The sequence below is a fragment of the Gossypium hirsutum genome, chromosome A05, assembly GCF_007990345.1.
Source record: "Gossypium hirsutum isolate 1008001.06 chromosome A05, Gossypium_hirsutum_v2.1, whole genome shotgun sequence".
NCBI lineage: Eukaryota > Viridiplantae > Streptophyta > Magnoliopsida > Malvales > Malvaceae > Gossypium > Gossypium hirsutum.
In genome coordinates this window covers 19,685,711-19,704,649 of record NC_053428.1, presented here as the reverse complement: position 1 = coordinate 19,704,649, position 18,939 = coordinate 19,685,711, and the positions used below count along the sequence as shown (strand labels likewise).

The following is an 18,939-nucleotide window of genomic DNA, read 5'->3' as shown; positions in this document are numbered from 1 at the left end:
TGAAATCGCTCTGTTGCATTTGAATTTGATTATCTATTTCCAAGAATGTACAATGATAATGCTAACTTCTCCATCGCCGATACTTTCCCATTCTTTAAGCCATAATTTGTTTGCAAATCATGCAACAATCTGTGAAATATATTTTTTGGCATTCTAAAACTAATCATGCAGCGATCATCGTGCCCATTTAATACTTCGTCCACCCACATTTGACCAGTATAATTTGAATCCATACGCGGTTGCATAGTGAAATAAGTTTCATGGTGTACCAATACACTGCTTAACACATATTCTTCCTCATTATGATAATTGTTGTGCTCAACTTGGGTAACAATTGTGGCTATTCTTCGTTGAGCTTCTTCACTTAATTCAGAGGTATCATAATTCATATCAAAACTATTATACATATTGTTAAATTCATCCATAACCTGAAAAAGTAATCAAATGAAAATAAATCCTTTAAAATCTCGTGACATTCTATACAACACAGAAACTTGATTAAAAGCATAACATAAAAATACCAAACATACAAAGTAGCATACATTAGTCTTACATATAAAAAAGTAGTATAGTTATATTACAATAATATTTCTAAGGAGCTGATGGTGGAGGTGGTTGATGGTATGGTTGGAAGGGAAATGGGGATGTTGCTACCAAGGATGAAAATGATGCAATTAGATTTTGTTCAGCATACTCACGTCGAAGCCACCAAACCCTATCATCTGGATCTAAGTTCAAAAACATTTCTCGTTTCACCGGTATTTGGAACATTTTGGTGGCAAAATAGTACAGTTCATCTCTTTTTGGAATTTCATCTCCCAAAGCACGCAAAGCATCCATTGCATTTGAAATAGTATATTGAGAGTGAGGAAAAATAATTTCGTTCACTGAATTCCTTGGACTAGTCATACTCTCACACAATTTCTCAATCTGAGTAGTTAATGTATTTCTTGATGATTTTCTACTTGAACTTGATTTTTTTCCCTTACCGTGTACAACCCCAAGTGTTTCCTTTCTTCGATTAGGGATTCCATGAGAAGGGTTTGATGGTACCTTATCAGGGGGAATACCTTCATTCTCGTTACTATGTTCATCTGAATCACCAAATCCCTCATTAGGTGCATCATCTCCCATAGGAACCCCACGTGGAAGAACACCAGACGAAGGTGCCCATGCGTTCTCTCCAGTGGCTACAATGCCACCAAACATTTGCCACATTAACTCATTCAATCGTGGTTCAATTCCTTTCTTCTTAAATCCTTTAAAATCAGGATTTTCCTACATAATATGTTAAACGTTAAATGTTATACTAAGATTTTTATAACTGTAAATTATTAATTTTAATAAACTTTATGCATTAAAATAATGATAAAGTTAACATTAACCTGTATTTTTTTAGCCCACCACTCTTCGGTAGCATCGACCGTCTTTTTCAATGGACACCATCCAATACCTGTAGATTCCTTAAGCAACTCCCTCCATAACCTCCATTCCTTTTTTAATGTATCCCACTTATTTTTCAATTGAGGTTTTCCATAATTTTTTTGTGTTTTTGCTTGAAAAAGAGCAATGACATTTTCCCATCCCTTTGAGTTTAGATGAGTTGTCGGTCTATTGCCAGCATTGACTTCATTTACGCAAAGTTCACAAAATATCAACGTCAACTCATTGTCCCAAACAGCTTTTGTTGCTAAGCTACTATCTCCCTCCACAAAATTTCGTGTCTTTACCATCTATTATTATTTTGATTTTAAATGTCAATAGACATAAATATATAATTAGATATAATAATATAGTTTCATAAAAAATAAGAATAGTACATCACGAATGGATGAAAGCCATAAGATGAACACTAAAGAAAAAATTCTCAAAGATCCTAAATAAGCTCATCAGAGCCCTCCTCCCCAACCACAACCTTAGTTCTGTTTTACTTGGTTCAGCAAACTATTAAGATGGTTTTACAACTTAGGATTAGGCTATGTATGTATTGTAAAATCACCTTGATGAGCTTTGGCAAGATGGTGTTCAAGACTATCTAACTCATGCTTTAAACATCATGGTAACTTCTGATTTTTTTCATCGACATTTGAAGTATTCATGGTCATGAATGTGCAGTTTGTGACTGTATTTGATTGCAAGTTTATGGCTTTAGTGATCAATTGATTGAGCTCTGACTTTAAAGGACTTTGTTTTGTGGTTTCATGCTACTGTTGTTTCTATACTTTTTGTACTTACTAGCATTTTTTTATAAGTTTGAAAAAAACTTTATGAGATATTTTGGTTATTTTTAGCTTTTATTTTTGCATTTTTGAGATAAATTTCTCTAGTTTTCATCATTGGTGTCACTAAAAATTATCTTTACTGTCATAGTCTACAATTTGAGTGTCTTTAGTTCTTCTCTTCTTCCAGGGAAAATTTGTTTAGTGTCTATTCTTTACAGTAATATTCCACTTATTATATAAAAGCAGTGGTGATTAATTTCATTGGAAATGTATAACTCTTTAGCAATAAGTCTTAAATCATTACACTAAGTCTTCTCACGTCTCTGCTTAACTGATTTGAGTGCTCCTTTAGAGGATTTATGGATGAATTTTTTATGATTGCTTATTATCTTTGCTAAACATAGGTGCTTGGTTCATGGTTGGATAGTGGGACTTTCGATTTTATTTATACCTTCGGGATTATTTGATGATTTCATGTGGTATTGTCTATTAATTTTATTCAATTAAAGCCACTTTAAAATTTGTTTTAGTTCTTGATTAATTTCATGAGCTGCATTTATTAATGTATCTGTAAGTGTGTTGTTAAATATTTATTTGTAAATTTGCTGAATTAAGCATAATTTTTAGTATTTTCTAACTGCTGAATTTTTAGTATTTGGTGTGGAATTTCATAGAATTGGTTGTTATAGTGTATTTTAATTAAAGGAATGTTTAAACTCACGTCCCATACTCTGTTTGCTGAGCATAGCTGGGTTTATTGGATTTTTAGTATTTTCTAACTGCTGACATGCTATTGATGGAGGAAGGAGAGGACCTATGTAGAAAGACAATAATTACCGAACTATATAGCTCACCGAAAACTTTATAAGATATTTTGGTTATTTTTAGCTTTCATTTTTGCATTTTTGAGATAATTTTCTCCAGTTTTCATCATTGGTCTCACTAAAAATTATTTTTACTGTCATGGTCTACAATTTGAGTGTCTTTAGTTCTTCTCTTCTTCCAGGGAAAATTTGTTTAGTGTCTATTTTTTACAGTAATATTCCACTTATTATATAAAAGCAGTGGTGATTAATTTCATTGGAAATGTATAACTCTTTTAACAATAAGTCTTAAATCATTACACTAAGGGAATATTGGTACTCTAATCACAAGTTATGCAAAATAGCTTTTGTGTTTATCTGCTATTTGAGTTAAAAGTCTTTTATTCTCTGTTACTTGTGTACTTAATTTTATCTACCTTTTGCTTTCAATTTTAATTGCTTGTTGATGATGTTGAAGAGGCTAGTATTGGCTAATGAAGTTTGCAGAGTCCTTATTGCATGCAAGGTAGCAAAAATTTAAAAGCAATTGGCTTTGCATTTCAGCAGTTAGGGGGGAAATGACCAAAAAACAATTGGGAAAACACAAAGAATGACTTGAAAAATCATAGGGTATTGATCTCTTTTGCTTTCGTTTGATGGGAATAAGCTTTGCTGGTTCTTATGCCATTTAGAAGTTGAATAACTGACTAGAAAAAGGAACAGAGTTTAGCTGCTGCAACATGCATGCGTACACAGACACATGCACTTGCATATGCATACATACATGTACCGAATTTTCCAATAAGGGCTCAGTACCTTTTGTTTTTTTCGTATATGCTTTCCATTATGTTATCATTGCTTAAGCACTTAAAGCTTGTGTATGAAAAATTTTAGACTCATTTTTTTGGCTCAAGGTTAGCATTTCAGTTTGTTTCTATACTTTTTGTACTTACTTACAACTGCAAAGTTTACTTCAGCCAGTACAACAACTAGCTTTACTTCATATGGCATGACTACAAGTTTTGCAACTCCTTGGAGCTCTGGTTTGCTTTCCAATATTCAGACTCCTGTATTGTTTGGTTAGTGCTGCATTGACTTTCTACAGCAAATAGTTACACCGAGGCTTTTAGTTGTTATTGGAGACTAGTAGCTTGAAGATATTAAGACAATTGCATGTGCGTAAAAGTGCAAATGTTTTAAGTTGAAACCTCAAGTCAAGACTTTGGATGCTATTCATGTTAGTTTTGGAAGATTGATTTACATCCTATTTTGGTTTTCAGGAATCCAAAGCTCAGTTGCTGTTAACAACAATGCATCAGATGATGCAGATGAGGGTAGGAGAAAGGGATTTTACCTTTTAGATTCTTATTTACAGTATATTATTTATGTTTTAAGCAATTACTTCATTAAATTCAACCTTGTCATGCAATTTTTTTCTTTCATCTCTAATTTATTTCTCTTTGTTGGTTTTAAGTAGATAGGTTAACTCTCCATCTTTCTCTCTCAATTTCCCCCATTTTTCTCACTACTTTATTAGTGATGTTTTTTTTGTTCTTTGGCAGAAAATGAGTTGCCATAGCCTAGCAGCATGGGAAACAGAGCCCTTACTGTCAAAAGGTAAGTTTAGTTCTATGGATAATGATGAGATTGAGAGTTCACAGAACCTGTCTAAGCAACCCAATCTTGTTTCATATCTAAAAACCAAGCTCAATGCTCAAATTCAAGTCTTATTCAGCCAAAGATCCTAGCTTTCAAACTAAAAACGATGAAATAAAATCAAGTAGAACACATCAAATCACAAGAGCCCAATCAATACAATAGATAATTGAACAACTCCAGCTCTTCAGTTGGGATAAAAAATAAAACTTTTAAATCAAATCCAGGCATGATAATCATGTAAACAGAAAATAATAGTTCAAACAACTGGTGGAATCACTGAATTAAAATCAATGAACGATAGAAGCAAAGATAGAAAAAGTTGTTACCTTATATTCAAAGGATTTATCTCTGTTCTTGGTGAGGAAGTAAGCAGAAGTAAATTTCTGGCATAAAATTGAGGGAACATAACCTCAATGAAAAAGAAAACGTCTGTGAAGATTTTCCCCAATCTGAAAACAAATAAGGTTGGGAAAGAAAATACTTTAACTTTTAAGGATAAAATTGTAAAATAATAAATGAAAATATGGGCATTTTTGTTTGCAAGAAAACTAGTCTGCTGGCTGTGTTTAAGCTGGAGGTTTTACCTCCAGTTGGAAATGAAGATGGCAGTGAGATTCAATTCTTCAACTGCACCTCACCGTTGTTTCTCCAAACGTCATCACAGTGCAGGGAAAAGAAATATTCCTTCAAAATTCCATCTCACCATCACTGCTTTTCCATCCAAAGGAACCCTTAGTTTTGTCAGTATTAGGCGGCGGCAGGTTTGGAATTGACCCAGGATTCTTTTGATTGACTTAAGGAGTGCCGTTGAAGGCTGGGTGTTCAGAAATACATAATTCTGATAATTTTAAAATGAATATTATGGGTTTGAAATTTGACAAAATTGTGCTTTTCTTTTATCGTCTTTCACATCACGAGTCGGTTCAAAAAATGCTTGCAAGTTTTAGTCATGGAACGTGAAAAATATTGATAGGTAACATCATCCGGTTGATGCAATTGCGTCCACACATGTGTTGTTAGCTAACAAAAATGTAGATAATTTATGCTGTGTATATGGTGAAAATAAGGAAACTTTTACTTTTCTGATTAAAGTTGTGAATTTTTAATATTATTTTTCTGCATGTCCTGTCTAAAATGTTGCCATCACCATGCAGGATTACTTAAAAGAGTATGCTTTGAATTTAAATCGTTTTCAAAAATGATAATTACATGACTTTTCATATCTCTACTCCACCATTTGACGTAAAACATGAACTTCATTGCCATTATGGCAAAACGGGAAATTCCAGGGAGCACTCCTAAGGTGAGCTTCAACTTCTGTTTAAGGCTAATGGAAAAAGAAAAAATAAAGGAAAATTATATCTTTTAAGTGTTTGAATTTTGTTCCATTTTTAAAATTGGTATTTAAGCTTTCTTTCTTTTCTTTTTCTTTTTTTTTTATAATAGAATTTGGTTTATATTATATGTTTAGATTCATTTTCTTAATACCATAACAATAAGATGACATGGAAATTAATATATAATAAACAAATTATAATATATTTAATTTATAATTAAATATTATTTTAGGATTAGAAACTTATTTTTGTATATATTCAAATTTTGGTACATACAAAAATTTTAAGAATTTACAGTAGTTATAAAAATTTCTAAGGGCTTTACTACAATTTCTAAAGCTTTTAACAATATTTTTAATATGTCCCGAGTGTTCCATACTTGATAAAAGTGATCATTTTGTTGATGTACTAATATTTCCAAGGTATACAAATACTTCTAAAGATTTACAAAAAAAATTTGACTTGATCATTATGATAATTTTTTTATATAATCAAACTAGATCAAAAAAATTTAAAAGTGATCATTATGATAATTTTTTTATATAATGGTTACTTTTAAATTTTTTTATACAATGATCACAATATTAACTTGATAAAAAAATTTAGATGGCTGTTGAAAGTTAAATTTTTTTTATATAATCAAACTGTATAAGCCCAAATTGTTCGGGCCCGATGTTAAACCTTTACAAATTAAACCCAATACCCCTGACCCATTTACTTTATAAATGACCCGGGCCCAAATACATTACATCAAACCCCAAGACCCAAACATCTAACCTAAACCCGGTTGGCCCACTAAAACCTAAACCAACCACTACCCAAACCTTAACCCATCAGACCACAACAACCCAATGACTAAACCTAACCCACTTACAACCAATTACCCAAACCCGAATGGCCCACTAAACCTAGCCCAATAGCCATTACAAACCCTAGATCCCATTTGCCTCTGACCTCTGTCCCAAGCCCCATATCGTTTGCCTCCACCGACTCTTCTGTCACCTCCACCGTTCAACCACCCTGCAAGGACAAAACAGAAGACATGACAGCAAAAAAAGAATAAAGCATGTAAAACAGGCAATAACAAGGGGAATGAAAAACAGACTAAGGGGTCGGCTCCTTTTCTTCTTCTTTTTTTTCTTTTTGGTGTTTATTCGAATGTTCAAGGAAAGTCAATACCTAAGTTAGAGTACAATACATATACAAGCAGTGATTCGAACACTAAAAATCAGAGAATCAAAGATATCAAAAATCAAAAACTAAAAACCTAAGGTAATATTTTTTTTCTGTTTAGGTTTCGTTTTCTAGGCCTATTTTCCACATATATATACTAAAACATGGTGGTCCGGTGACGGACCAGTGCCCCCTTGGCCGGAACCCCTTTTCTCTCCCCCCTCTACTTTTTTTTTTCCTTTCCCCGATCCCAAATGAAATTTTTGAAAATTTTTTATCTTTTATAGGGGACCAAAACGGTGCGTTTTGGTCCCCCCGGTTTAAACAATAAAACGACGTCGTTTTGGCCCCGGGTCGGGTCCGATCAAGATCCGCGTGTTTTTTAAGGGAGTGGTTATATGCACGTTTAACCCCTCCGCTTTTTAAATGTTTTGCAATTAAGTCTTTTGTCAATTTTTTTATTCGGCCCCATAATTTTCCATGGTTTTAATTTAGTCCCCATAATACTGTGCATTTTGATCGAAGGGGTTTATTTCTTTTTTAATCCCCCCACTATTTGCGCTCGTTGAAATAGGTTGTTCTCTTTTCTTTTTTATTCCAGATTTTCCCTAAACTTTGTTTTTAATTCGAATTTAGTCCTTTTTGTCCTTTTTGCTCTCAAATTAAATTTGTAATATTAATTTTATTTAATATTAATATTATATTTACTATTATTATTTTTAAATATTAGTGTACTTTGTATGTATATATTATTATTATTATGTATATTTTTAGTATGTATATATATTTATGAAGTATTATTACTAGTTGTTTATAACATTATTATTCTTTAATATATTATGCATATATTTTAATATTATATTATATATATACATTCTTTATACTACGTATACATACTTTTAATATCATATTTCATATGTATACTCTTAACATCATATTATATATATCATGTACAAATTTTTAATACTTTATTACATACATATATTCTTACATATTATATGTATATTTTAGTACTATGTTTTATATATCTATGTTTTTTAATACCATACTATGTATATATTATTTATATTTATTATTAATATTAGTACATATATTTTATTACACGTATATATATACTTTTTATTATTTTTGTATATCATATTATTCACTATTATACATGTATATATATAAATATTTTTTAGTACTTATTATAATATTTTCTTATTATATTATTGTGCATATTATTTTTATTCATTTCTTCATTATTTTATTTATATTTTTAATACTCCTATATTCTTATATTATGTATATTATTATTTTTATTATACGTATTACGTATATATGTTCTTTTAAAATATCATAGTATTCATGTATTTTATTATATATGTATATTGTATATGTTCATTTTAAATATATTATGTATATGTATATATATATCAGTACCTATATTTAGTATTATTATGTAAACATCTTTCATCCCTATGTACATACATTTTTCATATGTATATACTTTAACATTAATAGTTATGTATATTTTTTTATCACTTCATGTATATTTCAAATATTATATGTAGTATATTTCCAACATTATTACTAATTATATATGTGTATAAGTATATATTATGTACGTACTATTAATGTCATTTTTTTTACATATGTATATTCATTGTGTTCTCATTGTGTTCTCGTATTTGATACTATTGTTACATTTAATATCGCGTGCATTGTCATTGTCTTTAATATTATTGTCGTATGTATTATGTGCCTTGATGCATTTCCAACTATTATCTTTCGTTTCCCGTCCATTTTTATATATTAACTTGTTGTTCATTATTTTAAAATGTTGATTCGTGTCTTTATTTATTTCAATAAGCAAGGCAACGTACCGATTTAAACATTATGTCATCGATTTCATCGTTATGTTGGGTGAATATCAAGTGACTCGTGTTAAAACGGTATGTCCTTCTCAAAAACATAAAAATTAAAATTTCTCGTCTTTTCAATTGGATCACGGTTAAATCTTACATTGAACTCGTATTTTTGAAAATCAAGAGAACATGTGTTTATAAGATACCAATTTTGGGCGTCGCGATGGTGCTAATACCTTCCCCGCGCTTAACCGACTCCCGAACCCTAATTTTTATCTTGCTTTTGACGTAGACCTAAACCTGGCCTTCTTTTTTTGTTTTAAAAAGAAATCTAATAGGTGTCTAATCACACTTAGAAAAAGATCGGTGGCGACTCCCTTTTTATTTCAAAATCAAACCTCGGTCTTTAAATTTTCAATCAAACACCCTAATTAGCCACCAAGCTAAAGATTTTACGTAGCTACAGCTGGCGACTCCGCTGGGGAAGCATTTTTGAGAGTCGAGTCGAATTAAACACGTGTTGTCAAAATTTTCAAAATTCCTTGTTCAAATTGATAGTTAGTCGTGATCCCAAAATTGTGTTTTCAAAAAGTCATGCATTCGCATTATGTTGTAAATGTTTTTCTAACTCATTTTGTCCTTTTTGTTTTTCAGCCTTAAGTTTTATGGTTTTGGCTTTGTAGTTTTTCTTAAAAAAAATAAGATGAAAGGTTTGTGAGTTTCTCCCCACACACCGTGCACTTGCATTTTGCATAACATGAGCACTCTACCCGAGCTCCGTCTGTTTAAGTGAAAGTAAACACTATGCCTTCGTGAGCTAACTCGTCCCTCCGCACAGGCTAGTGAATACTTTCGGGTTACATATGACTTATGCTTTCGTGAGTTAACTTGTCCCTCCGTATAGGCATAAGTAAATGTAATCCCTCGAATTGAACTCGTGAGCCTGTGATGGGCTACAACCGAGGCTTCGTACTAATCTTAGTAGATGACAGTACGGGCAATTCGAGTACCTGTATAGAACCGAAACTGCATATAGTGAACCGTACGAGCTACCTAATTAGAGCCATGCCAAACCTCCGTCCGTTAATAGTCACCAAAATAAGTACATGGGAGAAACGCGTCTTACCTTTTACTTCTTTGACATTTACACTTTCTATTTTGATGTTTCGTAATTCATATTTGTTCTATTAACCAAGATATTTGTCTTGTTTTTATTTTGCATCATGCATTATAGGCATAATAGTAGGAAGGTGTTGACTAGAGATTGGTTGCCAAAAAACGGGTTTCTAATGGAGGAGTCAATTCTACAAACAACTAAGAAGAATGCCGTGGTTTGGGCTTGGTCTCTAAAAACTCAGAAAGAAAAAGGGGATAGCCTAGTAGAGTGATGTTTTGCCAATCTGCCCGAGCACGTAACTGTGAATGTTCGCCAGAATAACCTTGAAGATTTGGTTCAGGTTTGGAATCAGTAGGACTCAGACACTAAGGGTATCTTCACTGAAAGATATTGGGACATAGCCAACTTGATTGCTGTCAACGTAGACGAACGATTGATCCAAGCCATGGTCAGATTTTGGGATCCGGCTTACCAATGTTTTATCTTCAATCGAGAAAATATGACTCCGACTATAGAGGAGTACGTTGCTTTGCTTCGTGTTGAAAATGCGCAATTCTATAAAGTATATGTGAAGGAGCCTAAGCCGATAACCTTTAAGAAGAAGTTAGTAAGATTGACAGATATGACTGACGCATGGGCTGAAAAACAGATAAAGAAGAAGAATGAAACCATTTGCATTCCATGGTCTTCCCTACGAGAATTGGTTCTGAACCATCCTGACATGTTAAAAGGGGTAAATCTATTCGCTTTGGCCATTTACGATTTGATCATCTTCCCGAAAGTCCTTGAATACATAGAAGTTGTGGTGGTGGATTTCTTCGAAAAATTAAAACAAGGAATCAACCCTGTCTCGACTATCCTAGCTGAGACCTTCAGATCCCTGAATAGTTGTCGGAGGAAAGGGGAAAGACGATTTATCGGATGCGCGCAGTTACTCAGTGTCTGGATTTTGAACCATTTCTGAAAAGTAGAGCACACACCGTACCACATGTTTTCAAAAACCTTTGCCCCGTTGGAAGCCTATATTGAGAGAGAATGGCCAAAGGATGTCACCGAAGAACATTGGGTTTCAGTTTTTCAGAACCTTCGAGCTGAAGATGTAACTTGGAGAGCACCGTGGATCTTCCCTTCGGTTCTGTTATATAAGGTTGTAAATCAAGAATGGGTACCACTACTCGGGCTATAGGGAGGAATTGGATACGTTCCGTTAATGGTCTAGAGGCAATTGTCTTCACGATAATTCATACCCACCACTGGAGGATTAACGCAGTCCGAGTTTGCTTTTGCGGGTAAAGGCTATATGAAGAGGGTCCGAGGCACTGAAAAATATTGGAAGGAAGTTCATCTGATAGAGTTGGCCCTGTATGCTGATACTCTCACTCAAGATTACGACATATGAAGAATGCAACGGGTGAATAGCCAGCGAGTTTCGTCAATGAGTTACGCCTTTTAGAATCCCTTCTTGAAGGAAATGCTGTCCAAGTTAGAAGTGGCAAGATAAGAGTTTGAACACGAAAAGACCAAGATGTCAAGGGACCTCAGTGCTCTTCAAGAAGAAAATTACCAAATGAAGATCGACGTTCAGATTGAAAGGTCCAAAACTGAGAAAGTGTAAAAAGAAGTTGAAGTCGTAAGAAATGACTTAAGGGACCTCCATCTGGAAAATAAAAAGTTAAGAGGCACAATAAAAAATAGTGGGCTGGGCAAGTCGTCGGCATAATGGAAAGAAGAAATAAGCAACATTAAAGGCGGGATGGAATTTTGGAAAGAAAAAGCGAAGAAAGAGGAGGAAAAGGCTGTTCGGGTTATGATAGAATTAAGGAGGAAGAACGCTGAATATGAAACTGTGTCTGCTGAACTTACAATTAGTCAGTCCGAACGTCGAGACCTAAAAGTGAGAATACGGAAATTAGAAGATATGCTTCAAGATTGTCAACAACAGCTAGATACTCTCTTGAAGGCTTTGGAAGAAAAGAATAGTCAGTATGATAGAGACATTCATGCTTACGAAGAGGGCCTCCAAAAAAAAGAAATGCAACTTAGCTATTTGATCAATGAAATTCGTGGGGTAGCCATGCATGTGGTACAACTATCAGAAGAAGCTGAAATTCTCATTTGCCAATTCCCTATAAGTCAAAGATCAAACATATCAGAATTCTTAGCACGAGTAAAGAAATATGGCGATGTAGCTAGGAAGTTTGTGTAATGGCTGAATAAAAAATGGCAAAATATTTTGTAATGGGCTCTTTTGATGGATGAAATGCGTAAATAGGGGCTATCTTGAAATCAACACCAATTTCTTGCATTTCTTTCATGACTAACATTCATTTGACATTTATACATTCATTCATTCATTCATTCCATATCCCATAATCGTTCGCTGAGGTTAAAATATACAATTCGCAGTTGTAATACCATAAGACTGGAACCACGTCATTCGTATAGAACGCGCCGACAAGCTAGAGTAATGGAGGCCGAATTCAATGAAAAGATTGACAGGATAGAAAGAATTCAAAGGGAATTACAAGAGCAGTTGGCCAAGTCGCAGCAAGAGACAAGAGACTTAATAGTGAGATCTCGAGAAGAATCACTCGAACAAAGAGACCAAATGGCCAAGATGATGGAAATGATGTCAGTTCTAGTAAAAGGAAAGGGACCTATAAACCCTGACGTTGTGGAACCACAGTCAAGGGTTAATCACGATCAGGATCCGCCCCGTCCACCAGGATTTACTCCACCGCATGCCCACGCAACACAAAGAGGGTACGTTCAATGGGAACCTACAGGCCCAGAGCAACGACATGCGCCACCTACTAATCTGGGGCAAGGAATGTTCGTATCAAACCCGGGGGCTAGTCCTGCTGATCCATTCATTTCAGATTTGGACGATCCAGCAGAGATAGCCAGGTTGAAATCGGATAATCACGATGCAGATGAGAAATTTAGGAGCCTAGAGGAAAGACTTAAAGCGCTAGAAGGCACTGAAGTCTTCTCCGCACTAGATGCTAAAGAACTCAGTTTGGTGCCTGATCTAATTCTGCCTCCGAAGTTTAAGGTGCCTGATTTTGAAAAGTACGATGGGACAAGATGCCCAAAAGTACATCTCATCATGTTCTTCCAGAAGATGACCAGCTATGTGAACGAAGATAAGCTACTCATACATTGTTTTCAAGATAGTCTAGTAGGACCGGCTCTTCGGTGGTACAACCAGCTTAGTAGGGAAAAGATCCGATCCTGTAAGGACTTGGCATCAGCATTCTGTGAGCAGTACAAGCATGTATCGGATATGGTGCTAGACCGGATGACTTTGCAAATGATGGAGAAAAAGCCATCAGAAACTTTTAGACAGTATGCGCAGAGATGGAGGGACGTCTCGGCCCAAGTGAAACCCTACTAAAAAAACGGAGATAACCGTTCTCTTTATCAACACTTTGAAGGCGCCATTTTATGGAAAACTAGTGAGAAGTGCCACGAAGGACTTTGCGGATATTGTAATATCTGGTGAGCTTATAGAGAATACCGTCAAGAGTGGTAGAAAGGAAGGTCAAGAAAGTTCAAGAAGGGTAGCGCCCATGAAGAAGAAAGAACCAGAAGCCCATATGGTGGGAATGAGAAGCCGTTATACCCTAATCCATATCCAAACCCACCCCGACCTCGAAATTATCCACCTCCAAATTTCTATTATCCCCCTCAAACCCCTTATTACCAAGCACCACCTTCTTCCTACCCCGTATACGCCACGAACAATCAAAGACCCGTCACCACATTCCCACAAAACACTGTACCCGCTCAAAGCCAACCCAGAAACGAACCAAGACCCGCAAGGTCCAATCTCGAGAGACCGCAATTTACTCATATCCTTGTGTCGTATGGGGAATTATACCCAAAACTTTTGGAGAAACAACTAATATCTCTCCATTACATAGCACCCCTTAAACCTCCATACCCGAAGTGGTACGATCCAAACGTTAGTTGTGCATACCATGCTGAGAACCAGGGGCATTCCACGGAGAATTGCCTAGCCTTTAAGAGGAGAGTTCAAGGACTCATTGATGCGGGTATCCTACGATTCGATAGTACCAGTAATGCAACTGGGAACCCGTTCCCTAACCATACCGAAGGGAATGTGAGCACAGTGGGGAAAGAGGACGAATGGCAAGTCAGAAGATATGTTTCAGAAATAAGGACGCCTCTGTAGAAAATCTGGGAGGTTCTGATTAAGAAAGGATTGCTCTGTCACCCTGATAGAATTTTTGGAGAAAAAGGTTAAAGTTTTTGCGATTTCCATGGAATTGTAGGACACGACATTCAATCGTGTGAGGGATTTAAAATGTTACTTCAAGACTGGACAGATAATAAGGAGATTAAGGTCCTTAACAAAAGGGAAGAGGCCAACGAAAAAGAAGTATGCGCCTCTGAAAGCCAATCATCAAGTCTCTCTTATAATGTTGATCGGCTGTTAGTAATTTATTACGACGCGAAAAAGGAGCCGGTGAAACCGAAAGTGATAATCAAAGTACCATCTCCTTTCCCTTACAAGGACAACAAGGCGGTACCGTGAAAATATGACGTCAACATCGTCACACCTGAAGTTGAAAAGTCCGAAACCACAACTGGAGAGGTTGGAGAGGTAGGCCATTTTACCTGTAGTGGGCGGTGCTATTCTAAAGAAGTCGAGCCGGTAAAGAAAAATAGTGACTTGAAATAGAAAGGGAAAGCACCGATGCACGTGATCGAAGATGAGCATGAAATTGGGCCTGAACAAAAAGTTAAAAAGCCTGTGGACGAGGAGGAAGCACAGGAATTCTTAAAATTTATCAAGCATAGTGAGTATAATGTGGTGGAACAATTGAAAAAGCAACCAGCAGGAATCTCGATTTTATCTCTACTGGTAAACTCAGAGCCACACCGAAATGCTTTGCTGAAGGTGTTAAATCAAGCTTACGTAGCAAACAACATATCTGTTGAGAAGCTTGATAGGTGGATGAATAATCTGAACGTTCACAATTTCATCTCTTTTAGTGATGATGAGATACCGCCAAACAGTAGAGGCTCAGTGAAAGCACTGCATATTACGACTCGCTACAAAGGCTACATAATACCGAACGTGCTCATCGATAATAGGTCGGCACTCAATGTCATACCTTTGGCCACACTTTTCAGAATCCCGATGGATCTGTCCTATTTAAGGCCCTGTCATTCCACAGTAAGGGCATTCGATGGGACAAGACGAGAAGTTATGGGAAAGATTGAGATCCCTCTAGAAGTGGGCCCTTATATATACGATGTTGAATTTCAAGTCATGGACATTACACCATCATACAATTGCCTCTTGGGAAAACCTTGGATCCATTCTGCTGGAGCAGTCCCATCATCCCTCCATCAAAAGGTGAAATTTATCATAGATAGCTATTTGGTCACCGTCGGGGGAGAAGAAGACATTGTTGCATCTATCTTTGCTGATGCACCATACCTTGAAGTAAGCAAAGACGTAGTGGAATATTCCTTTCGATCCCTTGAATTTGTCAATGCCACATTTGTCACTGAGGGAAACAGAATTCCCATGCCAAAACTGTCAAGAAATACTAGAATGGGTGTCAAATTGACTGTAGGAAGGGGAGCTCGAGCGAGAAAAAGTTTAGGGAGATATCTACAAGGAATAGTCAGGGCTCTAAAGCCAGTACACCACAAGGCCCGATACAGTTTGGGGTTTCAGCCGGACATATGTCAAAGAAGAAAACAATGGAAGAAAGATCAAGAAAGAAGGATCGCAAGAACCTTAGGCCGAAAAATAGAATGGGAGCCCATAACGTACCCTCATTTTTTAAAAACATTTACATCTGCAGGAATGATATACCCCGAGCAAGACGATCCACGAAGCACACTGTTAATTATTGAAAGGGGTCTTCAGAATGTCAGTATAAATGTTATTGACAAAGGAAGTGATGCAATTAAGGATGTTTCAACGATACGCCCTTGTCCTCCTGGATTTGTTTTGAACAATTGGACTGCTGTGGAGCTCCTTGTAGTTTCTAAATCTTTTCCAGAGTAATGCTCAATATTAACACTATTCTTTTTGTGTGTCCCTAAGTAATAGAGGGATTCTTTTGTAAGAGCTTATGATTTGCTCTTTATCATTTAAATGAACATTAATGAAGATGCATTTTGTCATAGTCTTTACATTCTCATTAAATTCATAAATTTTCCCTTTTCTCACAGCCTGTCATTGCATATATCTCACATCATGCCTGTTGGTCCCAATACTTTGATGCTCCTCTATAGTTTCCTTTTCCATTCAACTTTCAGGTGCCCAGATATCAACGGCATGAACAAACCCGTTACGAGTCATGAAATCAATTTTGAGAAAGCTGTTTGTTTAGGAGAATTCGAAGCCGAAGAAAATGCTGAAGACTATGTCTCGTCTCCTAACTTGCTAAGAATGATGGAATAAGAGGATAAACAGATTTTGCCTCATCAAGAATCTGTTGAAACAATAAATTTGGGAACTAAAGAAAGAAAGCAAGAAGTGAAGATTGGCACCTCTATTTCAGGGGGCACCAGGCATAATTTGATTGCTTTGCTCCTCGAGTACAAAGATGTATTCGCATGGTCATATCAGGACATGCCAGGATTGGATGAAGATGTAGTGTCCATAAGCTCCCATTAAAGTCAGAATGCAAACCCATTCAACAAAGGCTAAGACGGATGAGACCTGAGATGTTGTTGAAAATAAAAGAGGAAGTTAAGAAACAATTTGATGCTGGCTTCCTACAAGCCTCCAAATATACAGAATGGGTGGCTAACATAGTCCCAGTACCAAAAAAAGACGACAAAGTACGAATGTGCGTAGATTATCGTGACCTGAATCGAACAAGTCCTAAAGATAATTTTCCCTTACCACACATTGATACGTTGATGGATAACACAGCAAAACATTCATTGTTTTCTTTCATGGATGGATTCTGGGGTATAATCAGATCAAGATGGCCCCTGAGGATATGGAGAAAACTACTTTCATAACAATGTGGGGAACATTCTGCTACAAGGTAATGCCGTTCGGATTAAAGAATGCTGGGGCTACATATCAGAGGGCTATGGTGACATTATTCCATGACATGATACATAAAGAAATAGAAGTCTATATCGACGATATGATTGCTAAATTCCGAGGGGAAGAAGATCATGTAGTGAACCTAAATAAGTTGTTCAACAGACTGAGGAAGTTCCAGCTAAAGCTCAATCCGGCCAAATGTACGTTTGGGGCTACCTCGAGAAAATTGTTAGGCTTCATCGTCAGCGAGAGAGGTATTGAAGTTGATCTAGATAAGATAAAAGCTATACAAGAACTACCACCTCCGCGCACGCAAAAAGAAGTCAAAAGATTTTTAGGGAGGTCGAACTACATCGCCCGATTCATCGCTCAACTTACCAACCAATGCGACCCAATCTTTCGGCTTCTTCGAAAACCTAACCCGGGAGAATAGAATGAGGAATGCCAGGTGGCCTTTGATTAGATAAAACAGTATCTGTCTAGTCCTCCAGTGCTAGTACCACTAACTCCGAGAAGACCATTGATATTGTATTTGACTGTGTTCAAAAATTCAATGGGTTGCGTACTAGGGCAACACGACGAGTCAGGAAAGAAAGAAAATGCGATCTACTACCTCAGCAAAAAGTTTACTGAATATGAGGCAAGGTATTCGTCTATTGAAAAATATTGTTGCGCTCTGGTTTGGGTAGCTCGAAGACTCAGGCAATATATGTTGTATCATACGACATGGTTAATTTCAAAGCTGGATCCAATAAAGTACATGATGGAATCACCTGCTCTCTCAGGAAGAATGGCACGATGGCAAATCCTACTGTTAGAATACGACATCGTCTATGTGAGCCAAAAGTCGATAAAAGGGAGTGCAATAGCTGATTTTTTATCAACTTGAACAACAGAGAAATATGAGCCATTGAGATTTGATTTCCCAGATGAAGACTTGATGTGTATTACAGAAAAAGAGTCCGAGTCATCAAAAGAAAAATCATGGAAGATGAGCTTTGATGGTGCATCGAATGCCTTGGGGCATGAGATTGGAGCAGTCTTGGTATCACCAGAAGGGAACCATTATCCATTCACTACCAGGTTGAATTTCTTCTGTACCAATAACATAGCAGAATATGAGGCCTGTATCATGGGACTTCGTGCAGCTATTGAATGAAACATCGAAATCTTAGAAGTGTACGGGGACTCAGCGTTGGTGATATACCAAATCAGTGGAGATTGGGAAGTGAGAGATTCAAAATTAGTCAAATACAGCGATCTAGTGGCAGGACTAATCAAAGAATTCAAAGAAATAACTTTTAATTACTTCCCACGAGAAGAAGACCAACTGGCTGATGCCCTGGCCACTTTGGCTTCAATGTTCAAGGAAAACAGAGAAACGGAAATAATGCCTCTCCAAATGAGCATATATAAAGTCCCTGCACATTGTTTCAGCATTGAGAAAGAGCCAGATGGGCAGCCATGGTTCCATGATATCTTAGAATACATCAAGAATTAAAGGTATCTCGAACAAGCAAATGAGAACGACAAAAGAACAATCAGAAGAATGGCAACGGGATTTGTTCTTGATGGGGACATCCTGTATAAAAGAGGAAAAGATCGAGTGCTCTTGAGATGTGTGGATGCTGTTGAAGCTAAGAAAATACTTGAAGATGTCCATGAAGGAATTTGTGGGACACATGCCAATGGTTTCACTATGTCCAGGAAGATTATGAGACTTAGTTATT

The 18,939-nt window shown here is 36.1% G+C and overlaps 1 protein-coding gene and 1 long non-coding RNA gene across 2 annotated transcripts; one reads left to right on the top strand and one right to left on the bottom strand.

The window, feature by feature from the left end:
* Nucleotides 1-494: 494 nt before the first annotated feature.
* LOC107887031 (L10-interacting MYB domain-containing protein-like) lies at nt 495-5,381 on the bottom strand. The gene is made up of 4 exons (XM_016811165.2): nt 5,269-5,381; nt 5,011-5,133; nt 1,386-1,733; nt 495-1,278 (listed from the first exon to the last, which is right to left on the bottom strand). The coding sequence occupies exons 3-4, from the start codon at nt 1,731-1,733 to the stop codon at nt 592-594; spliced, it is 1,035 nt and encodes a 344-aa protein (XP_016666654.2). The 5' UTR covers nt 5,011-5,133; nt 5,269-5,381; the 3' UTR covers nt 495-591.
* LOC121229453 (uncharacterized) lies at nt 2,247-5,000 on the top strand. Its single transcript, XR_005927203.1, has 3 exons — nt 2,247-4,200; nt 4,306-4,359; nt 4,588-5,000. It is a non-coding gene; the product is annotated as an uncharacterized lncRNA (long non-coding RNA).
* Nucleotides 5,382-18,939: the final 13,558 nt, after the last annotated feature.